Genomic DNA, 10,856 nt, shown 5'->3' with positions numbered 1-10,856 from the left:
AAAAAAAAAAAAAAAAAAAAAAAATCAAAAGTTTCATTAATGGATTAGTGTCTACTCCTTTTTGAAATTCAAGAATAAGTACAGGTAATTGTTCCATAAAATAGAGATATTCACTTTAAGTTTACAAAGATACACTGTCAAGTTAATGATACATTTTAGAGAATTGACTTTTTACAAGTTTAATACAAGACGCTTACTTTCACCATTTTTATGCAACACAACACTAGGGTCCTAGCTAGAGTAATCAGGCAAAATTAAAAAATAAAGTACATCCAAATCGGAAAAGAGGAAGCCAAATTATCACTGTTTACAGATGATATGATTTTATATTTAGAAAATCCTGCACTCCAATTAAATTATAACTAATAAATTCTTCAAAGTTTAGGATACAAAAATCCAAAAATTAGTTGCATTTCTATAAGCCAAGAAAGAGCACATTCTCTCTCATTTTCTGAAAAATACATCAAGAAAGCAATCTCAGGGTCCAGGAGTTTAGCTAGTGGTGCTGCTATCTGCCTTACAGGCTCAAGTTCTATTCCCAGTACCAAAACAAGGAAAGCAATCTCATTTACAATACCTACCACAAACAAATTCAACCTAGGAATAAACTGAACCAAAAGTGAAAGATCTCTTCAATGAGAACTATGAAACACTGATGAAAGGAAATGAAAAGAGCACGAAAAGAGTGCAGAAACAACCCATTTGGAAAATAAACACTGAAAATATCAATACCCTCTAAACCGAAGGCATTCCTTATCAAAATACCAATGACATTCTTTACAAAGCTAGGAAAAATAGCCCCAAAATTCATATAGAAGCATAAAAAGACCCTGTATAGTCAAAGCAGTGTTAAGCAAAACAACAAAGCAGGAAGCATTGTACTACCTAACTTCAACATATACTACAAGCCTACAGTAATTAACATAGCATGGTAATAAATAAAATAGATTAAAGAGAATAGAAGTAAATCCACACACCACAGCCAAATGATCTTCAACAAATTCACTAAGATCGTTATTGGTAAGGTCAATCTTTTCAAATATAGTTCAGGGAAAATGAATATTCCCAGGTATTAGAATGCATCTCTCATCACTTACAAAAAATCAACTCAAATGTTTTAAGAGACTTAAATGGAAGACATGAAAGTAATAAAACTAGTATAAAAAATTAAATAAACTACTTTAGGACACTGGATTGGGCAATAGTTGAGATCAGACCCAGAAGCACAGGAAATATAAGCAAAATTGACAGATGGGATTACATAAAATCAAAAAGCTTCGCATAACAACAACAACAACAACAAAACAATAAATAGACTGAAGAGACAACCTAGAGAACAGGGGAAATTTCTGCAAATTATGTATCAGTATTTGACAAAGGCGTTAATATCCAGAATATATAGGGAACACAACTCAACACCAAAAAAGAAAAGCAATACTGAATAATCTGACTTAAAAATAGAGGATAGACCTAAACAGGTATTTCTCTAAAGAAGACATATAAATGACCAACAGTGAATGCTCAATATTACTAATGGTCAGAAACATGTACGTCCAAACTACAATTTAATAAAAAACCACAATGAGTTATATCACTGCATTCCAGTTAGAGTAGCTATCATCAAAAAAAAACAAATATAGGGCCTGGCTGGGATTTAGCGCAGTGGCACCATGCCTGCCTTGCAAACACAAGGTCCTGAGTTCGATCCCTGGTACTAAAAATTTAAAACTAAAATAAAAAGACAAAATATAAATGCCAGCAGGATGTGGGGACAAGAGGACATTTATGTACCACTGGCTGGAAATATACTTTAATAAAGCCATCAAGAACTATGGAAAACAGTATGCAATATAAAAAAGTTGATCCTATAGAAAATGAGAGGAAAATGGTGGCTACTAGAAGCTGGGAAGAGTAGAGGGAGAGAAGAATATGCAAAGATTAGGTATATTAGCAACTAAAACTAGGTACAGTTAATTAGGAGAAACAGATTCTAGTGGTCAACTGTGCAGTAGGATGACTACAATGATAATACATTGAACATTTCAAAAATCTAGAAGATTGTGTTTTCATACAAAGAAAAATTGTCTCAGTTGATAAACATGCTTACCCTGATCTGAACATTACACAAGTATACTTGTACTGAAACATGACATGGTACCTCATAAATATATGTGGTATTTATATGTCAAAATTTAAAAATACTTTTAGAAGTGTTAAAGGCAAACTAAAGTTTAATGTTATGATTACCTACCTGTCAATACCCATCTTCTTTCTGCTTCTAAATCAAGAACAGCCTTTGTCTGCTGGGCATTTGGATTTCGTATGGCATGCCCTTCATCCAGGATCACTCTTAGCCACCTTATGCTATGCAGTGGACTATCCCCTTTAGTCTGAAATAAATTATTCATATGAATTAAAATATTCAGTACTAGGCAACAAGAGCAAAGCACGAGGCATCACAGTTACAGACTTCAAATTATAGTACAAAGCTAAAGTGATAAAAGCAGCATGGCAAAAAGCATACATGTGGCTCAACAAATCACACTAGAGGACGCAGAAACCCCAGGCACATTCCAAAATGTCATCTTTGGACAAAGTGGCCAAAAGCATGTAGGAGGAAAGAAAGCCTCTTTAATGCATGATGCTGGGAAAACTTACCATCCACACGTAGGAGACTGAACCTAGACCCATATCACTAACTGTGCTCTGAACTAACATCAAAATGGTTCAAAGATGTAAATGGTAAAAGACAAAGATGAAATAGGTAAAACTCTTGAAGCCAGGTATAAGGCAAGGACTTTTTTAACAGAACCCCAGTTGCAAGAGATATAATACCAAGAATCAACACATGAGACTGTAGCAAGTTAAAAAGCTTCTGCTCAGAAAAAAAAAAAGTAATAATAACCAAAAGAGTGACTAGACAACCTACAGAAAGACAAAAAATGCCAAGCTACTCCTCAGAAGACTAAAGTCTACAATAAAAAATTCAAATTAGAGTAACCAAAATAAAGGACTCAATCAAAAAACGGGCAGTTGCAATGAACAGACGCGTCTCAGAAAAAGAAATACAAATAAATGGCCAATAAAACAAATACATGAGCAGCACCGAATGATTCAAAGGCACAGAAGGGCAGGGTCACGGAAGTGTGAGCGCTGGGACCATTCAGTGCCCTCAGCCCTGGACCTTATCCGCACCTTCTGCAGAAGCTGATCCTTGGCCAGCAAGCTAGGTTACGACAAGGCTCAGCTGGAAGGAGCACTTGACAGAGAAGACAGCAGAATTTACTGATGGTAGCTTACAAACTGGAGGAGAAATTCTCATCTGTGGAAATGCAGGAATCTCCATAATTGCTGCCTTTGGTATTGCGTATTTTATGTCAGCACATGGAATGAAGTGTAGCGTTGTACTAGGTTACATCCAAGAAAGAAGCTTTGCATTAATACTAACAACTAGATTTGTCCATCAGTCAGGTAGTTTGAAAAGAACAGGTGAAGATGATGATTTTGGCAGCAAAAGTAGTGACGGCCCCAAATGGCTGACTCAAGATGAACCTTTTACAGGGTGTGAATTTTGATTTGGGAAGAGAAAATACTGAAGATGATAATAATGTATGCTCATCCACAGATGAATGGAAAAAGGAAATATACAATGCAGTACTAATCGCCAAAAAGAAGGATAAACTCGGAGACCTTTTTAAATGGATACATCTCTAAACAAACAAATAAACACATCTCAAGACCATAATCTTAAGTGAAACAAATCAGACACACAAGTTTAAATATCGTATCATTTTTCTCATGTGAGAAACCCACAGTGTAAATAAGGAACAAAATGGAAGATAGATATTAGGTAGAAAGAACTTATTCAAATGGAGAGAGAAACAAGGGAGGGGAGAGAAAGAAGCGAAAAAGGATTTAAAAATAGAACTGAGGCAAAAAAATGGAAGTAGCTTTTTTAAATGGGGAGAAGGGTTACAGGAAGGAGAGAATAGGAAAAAAAGAATTAAGACCTTATTATGTATGAGTACAAATTCCCCATACGAATGTGATCATTACATATGGCAACCATATACTAACAAAAACCTTTTTTGTAAATACATGAAAAAATGTCCAATATCTCTGATCATTTCAAAAATGCAAATTTACCCTGAGAGTCCACCTTATTCCAGAAAGAATAGCTATTAACAAGAAATCAATTGATAACAAATGCTGGTGAGATGGCAGGGGAAAAGGACCCTTCTACATTGTTGGTGGGAAGGTAAATTAGTACCTCACTATGGAAATCAATAAAGATCTCTCAAAAAACTAAAAACAGAAACTCCATGTGACCCAGCTATTCCCCTCCTAAGTATCCTTCTGAATGAGCTGAAGACATCGTATTATGTTAAATGGACATCCATGTTTATAGCAGCACAACTCATAAGAGCTAAATCTTGGAAATAGCCTATAAACCCAGCCCTCAGGGAAGGTGAGCCAGGCAGGAGGATCACAAATTCAATCTAACCTGGTCAACTTAGTGACTTAGAGACTTTGTCTCAAAAAAAAAGGGGGAGGATGCTGAAGCCCTCAGTTCAAAAACAATTTATTTTCAAACATTAAATACAGATCAAATCGTTATGACAAAATTAATTTTCCAAATTAAAAACATCCTCACCTATAAAATGCTGTGTGAATGTGTCTGTACCCATTACAATTTAAATTTACATTTTTAACCTAAAATGTTCTAAGTGGAACACATTGCCAAATAAATATAAAGACACAACCTATTTTTTTGCAACATATTTTAAAAACCCCTGCTGACTTTTTACATATTCTTAAGTACTTAGAAATAAAAAGGGAGGAATACAAAAGTATGGATTTCAGAAAACTTTGAGAAACTTGAAGCACAGTTCTTACATTCAAACTTTTTTTAAAAAAACAACCTTTAAAAATCTCGTATGTAACAGCATACTTACTCCATAGTCGTGAGTTAAAATATTGTATGTGGTCAAAACAATATCTTGTTTTGAAAGCAAAGCGGGGTCTCTAATACGATCAGGACCATAATAAACATAAAAATTCAAGTGTACTTCTGATTTTATGTGTTGTCCAAACTGGTCCTAAAAGAAAATTAGAAACAGTTTTAATATACAGCAGATTAGTGTCACGCTTATGTATATAAAAAGTGCTGTCCTGATAATCATGTCCCAAAGCTATTAAAACTGCACAAAAACAATCTTCACTTTAAACTGAAATACCAAGAACAGTAATAACTATGCTGCTATATTATCAGGAAAACTGACACATAATAATAAATTATATAATACATTATAGAAAATTTTCCTGGTCCTATCAATGAGTAGCCACTTCATTTTTAGGGGAAAAAAATCATGAAACTTTTTAAAAACTGAAATTAGTGTTTTAAAAATGTAGTATTTTAGTAAAAAGGCTCTCTAATGCTTTCAATAAGTTAGTAGAACAATAAGATCAAAATTAAGCATTAAAAGACTATCAACTAATATTTCAAAGCATATAGGGCACGATTCAAGCAGTCTCCATTCTTTCATTTATTGCAGGATTCATTTGTTGTATCTACTATTTACCAAATATCAGCCACAATAATGGTGCAGCTTACAAAGAAAACATTAGAAACTATCCTTTCTCTTTTTGAGAACATGACAAACTTTTACAACTGTTAGCAAAATAAATAATGGGAACAATAGATCTGGAAGATTCTGAGCAAAAGAAAAACAATCATGATTAGACCGGAGAAAGAAGACATCAGTGAGACTGAGCTGGTGATAGATCGTGCATCTCTAAACCAGAAAGGAAGAAGCAGAAAAAGAATGGGAAGGACAGTTGTCAGAGAAAGACGGGACTTGAGGTATGAGGAGAAGAGAGAAGAGAAAGACAGTCTAATATTTCACATGACTGCCTCGAAGAAATGAGTGAAGAAAGGATAGGGAAGTTTAACACCTTCCTGCCGGCCTGAAGCAGTGGTGGTCCACGATGCACGCATGTCCTCTAGGGTGGCTCGTACCACGGGTGGTACAAACGCATCTGACTGCTTTCACTGGTCTTTTTACTAATGAAATTAATAAAGTCTATAAATGGACTGAATCTAGTGAGGTGCATAAAGTTGAATAATTAATTGCTGTCCCTATATATATATATTAAATACTACTCCTACCAATTAAAAATTATTACAATAATCAACAAATTTAATTAAATTAAAAGAAATTTATTTATATTTGTGAATTTCTTTAAAACATTTTATGCATAAAGGCAGCTGACTCATGCAGAGTATGCAACACATCGTAGTATCTGTCTGTGGCTTTTGGGGGGACTAAATGCACCCATATTCTCAGATAGCCCTGCATGTACCACCAAGCCAATAATGTCAATATGACAAAAAGAATAAATACACCTAGTAGGATAAGCAGTTGACAAAAGGAAAAGGAAATGAGCAACAGGAAAATAATAAAATGACAGAAATAAGACAATACCTCTAAGTGACTACTCAATGTGAATGGTCTCAATTCCTCAATCAAAAGACAGACTGGTAAAATGGATCAAAAAACAAAATCCAATGATACGAAGTATTAAAAAAACACATTTAATTTTAAAAAATCAAAGGATAAAATAATATTCCATGCAACAGGAACCCAGAAAAAAAGCAGGAGTAGCTATCCTAATTTCTGACAAAGTGGATTTCAAGGCAATTAGATAACAATTAGAAACATACACATATAAACAAGCCAAAAAATAAACAAGAAATATTACTTGAACCAAACCTTCAAATAAATAGACTTATTAGAAGTCTACCAAGTGTTCTATTCAACAACAGAACACATATTCTTCCCAGCAGCACATAGAACATTTTACAAAACTGACCACGTACTAGCCCATAAATCATGTTTAAGTAAATGCAAAAGAATCAGAATTATCCCATGCATATTATCAGATCACAGTGTAATAAAGCTAGAAATCAACGACAAAAGACACCACAGAAACTATACAAACACATGGAAATTAAAACCCTCCCGAATAATCAATGGCTCTCACAAGAAATTAAAGAAGCTATTACACAGTTATACAATCAAACAATAATACCAATCCAACATAACGAAACACACGGGAAACAATGAAGGCAATCCTAAGAGGAAAGTTTATAGCAATGAATTCCCATATCAGAAAAACAGAACAAGTTCAAACATATAACCTAATGCACTTCTGAAAAAACAAGAATACAAACTAAAAGCTAGCATGAAGAAGAAATAAAGATCAGAGAAGAAATTAATGAAATTGAGACTAAAAGCTCACTTAATTAAAGAGTTGGTTCTATGAAAAATTAAACAAAATAGGCAAACCTTCAGTCAGTCCAAAATTAGGAAAGAAAAAAACCTAAATCCATGCAATTAGAAATGAAAAAGGAAGGGTCCAGGGATGTAGCTCCGCAGCGCTGTGCCTGCCTGACAAGCACAAGTACTGAGTTTGAACCCCGGTACTGAGAAAAAAGAAAAAAAAAAATGTAAAAGGTGAAATCACAATGTTACCTGCCAATAACAAATGCTGGTGAGGCTGCAGGGAAAAAGGAACTCTTCTCCATTGTTGGTGGGAGTATAAATGATATAACCACTATGGAAATCACTATGGAGATTCCTTAAAACATTAAAACTAAAAATTCCATTTGACCCAGCTGTTCCCCTTCTAGGTATCATCCCAAAAGATTTACTGTAAAGACATCATATCACAGTGATGTATGAATACCTATATTTATAGATGCACAATTCATAGTAGCTAAGTCTTGGAAGCATCCTACACATCCATCAATGGATAAAGGATAAAGAAAATGTGGTATTTATACCCACTGGAGTACTACTTGGCCATAAAGGATAGATGAGTTTTATCTGTAGCAAAATGAATGCACTTTGAGACTATAATGTTAAGAGAAGAAAATCAAACACACAAACTTAAATATCACAAGGTTTTTCTTGTATGAGAAACTCAATATACATAAAGTACTCAATATATAAATAAAGTATAAAATAAACAACAGTAAAGCAAGAGAAAAAGGTTATTGTAATCCATAATAGACAATGCATCTAAAAGTATACATTTAGTGAATTGTTTTATGTGTTTTATGTTTTTGGCCTATTACCTGTCTGATAATCTCTATGTATGATACTTAAATTTACATGAAAGATAAATGAATTTACATGAAAGATAAATGAATCTGATTCAGGTATAAAAAATAGGGGGTTAGAAAAATAAGAGGCACATTTCTCTGTAATCCCAGCACTCGGGAGGCTGAGGCAGGAGGATCACTGTGAGTTTGAGACCAGCCTGGGCTACATAGTGAGTTCCAGGTCAGTCTCAACTACATAGTGAGACCCTGTCTCAAAAAACCAAAAAAGAAAAATAAGAGGAACTGAGATGAGTTATATACATGTAGCAATTCAGCACAATGAATGGAATCATTACATATTATAACATGTACTAATAAAACTTTTTCAAAAAAATTGAGCCTAGCTTGGGCAACTTAGCAAGACACTGTCTCAAAATTTTAAAAAAAGAGGGGACTGGGGATATACCTCAGTGCTAAAGAACTGGATTATATCCCAGTACTCCAAGGAAAAAAACAGCAAAAGAGAATAAAATATGAAACAGTAAAGATAAAAATGCAAAGAATATTTTCAACAAGTCTGGCTAGGGAATAAATCCAGTATGAGAAAGGGTTATATGCAAAACCTAAATTAATGGGTGGAAGTAAAATGAAACAGAACACAAGAAAATCAACTTTTCTGAACAAAACAAAACAAAACACAGTTACCATGTTTCTAGAGACTGTGCTCAGATATATATGTGTGTAGGTGTGTGTGTGTTACACACACACACACACACACACACACACACGTATATTTCAACAGAAAATAAAACAGGTGTTTTTTTCTTGATTGGTTAAGTAACTTGTCTACGTATCTAGAACTGGGATGTACCCAGGTCTTAACTCCCTTGTTTTTTGTTGTTGTTTTTGTTTTTCCTTATTTGAAGAAAAAAAGGGAAAGTAAGTTCCAAGCTGCTCTTTAGAACAGTAGGTCATTTACTTGGGGACTAAGAGGGTAATTTGTTGGGAAAGTATGAAATTGTTTCTTTACCATGAACTCCTATATATCCAACCATTCCTCATTCCTTTCAATTTTTGCATAATCTCAGCAGCCAAGATTTTGTCACAGTTTCCTAACTGTACAATGCTCAAACTTTTGTTTTCTAAGTATAAAATTATATTAGTTTTCTATTGTTTAATATTTTACCATATGCCAAGCCTTCAAAGAACCATAGCTACATAATTTATGCATCCATTAATATCCTGAAATTGCAATTCCAGGATGCATATGTGTGTGCCCCTTCACAGGACAAACTACACAATGGAAAAAAAAAAAAAAAAAAGGAGCACAGGTAGTTTTGTTGGAATGAGAAAAGAGAAAGAGACCACCATAATTCATTTAGTTCTATGAGGAAAAAAAAACGCACTAATCAGAAGGTGTAGTTTCTTTTTTATAAAATAAACAGAAAACACATAATAAAAAGAAGCCATGTCACTGGGGCCAGGGATTTAGTTTAGTGGTTCCGCCACCTGCCTTGCAAGTACAAGGTCCCAAGTTGGATCCCCGGTACAAAAAAAAAAGGAAGTCGTGTCATAGAAAGAAGATTATATAAAATGAATACATTAAGTTAACATATAAGAAATACATAAAGTCACGAAGGGGTGACTAAACTTGAAAGATATTCCAATGCAATTCACACAGGACTGGTGGCAAGGTCCCAAGTACAGTGAGTCAAGGAATTAGGACACGGCATGGTGGCACATGCCTATATCCCAGCCATCTGGGAGGCTAAGGTAGAAAGATGGTAAATTCGAGCCCTGCCTGGGCAACTCAGTGATTTGGTGAGACCTTGTCTCAATTAAAAAATAACAAAAAAGGGGGTTAGGGATTTAGCTCAGTGGTTCTGCTGCCTGCTTCACAAGCACAAGGACCCCAGTTCGATCTCCAGTACCTCCCCCCAAAAATTTTTTTGAATAACAAAGAAGTCTGGGTATGTGGTTCAGCGTGAAGGCCTAGAGTTTATTCCCAAAAACAAAAAGGAGTTCCGGAGGGTGGAGGGAGGATACACACATTTCTGGTGGGTAGTCTTAAGAAACAGGACAACGAGGAGTTGTGATGCAAACATGTAACTCCAGCACTCTGGGAGGCTGACACTGACACAGAAAGATCTCAAGTTCAAGCCCAGTATCAGTAATTTAAAGACTTAGCCAGAACCTGTCTCAAAATAAAAAAAATATAAAAAGAGCTAAGGATATAGCTCAGTGTGAAGGCCACAGGTTCAATGGACAGTGTTGGAGATTACACCCCAGCTTCATCACATATTTACTGGATGATGTAGGTCAAGTTACTGAAGTTCGTTTTGTTTCAACTTGGTCAACCGGAAAATGAAAATGACAGATCTAAAGGTTAAATGAGGAAAAATCCATAAAAGAGCTGAAGGACAAACCAAGAAGACAGAAGCTCACTACATGTTACATATTGCTATGAAAATGAACTCGTATTAGAACTGTCAGAAAAGGGAATTCCAAGAGTCAAGCTGTTAGCCTGTGGAGTCTCAAATGATGCACCTCGCTCCCTGAGGAGGAATGAAAGTGGCAAATGCACAAATATAAACCAATCTTACGTTAGGACTGATGTTTTCTTTATTCTCTCTACTACAAATCTTAAAAATTACTTCTGCAAATATAACCCGTTTACCTAAAAGGTACAAAATGACCAAGAATATTTCTAACAATGTTTTATAAGACTAAGATTGTAATATATATATAT

General features: G+C 34.7%; 1 protein-coding gene across 4 annotated transcripts in view; it reads right to left on the bottom strand.

Annotated features, from left to right (window-relative positions):
• The window catches only part of Hltf (helicase like transcription factor), a 65,031-nt gene that overhangs the window by 21,898 nt on the left and 32,277 nt on the right, over positions 1-10,856 (bottom strand). For all 4 annotated transcript variants that reach the window (XM_019207636.2, XM_010625287.3, XM_019207637.2 and 1 more), the window contains exons 15-16: positions 4,956-5,099; positions 2,252-2,390 (exon numbers count right to left, since the gene is read on the bottom strand). In XM_019207636.2, coding sequence (XP_019063181.1) covers positions 2,252-2,390; positions 4,956-5,099 — 283 coding nt within the window. The remainder of the gene's footprint in view (positions 1-2,251; positions 2,391-4,955; positions 5,100-10,856) is intronic.

This window comes from Fukomys damarensis, unplaced genomic scaffold, assembly GCF_012274545.1.
Source record: "Fukomys damarensis isolate Sample0158 unplaced genomic scaffold, DMR_v1.0_HiC HiC_scaffold_37, whole genome shotgun sequence".
Taxonomy (NCBI): Eukaryota; Metazoa; Chordata; class Mammalia; order Rodentia; family Bathyergidae; genus Fukomys; species Fukomys damarensis.
The sequence above is the reverse complement of the archived record's forward strand: the minus strand, read 5'-3'. Positions and strand labels throughout refer to the sequence as shown.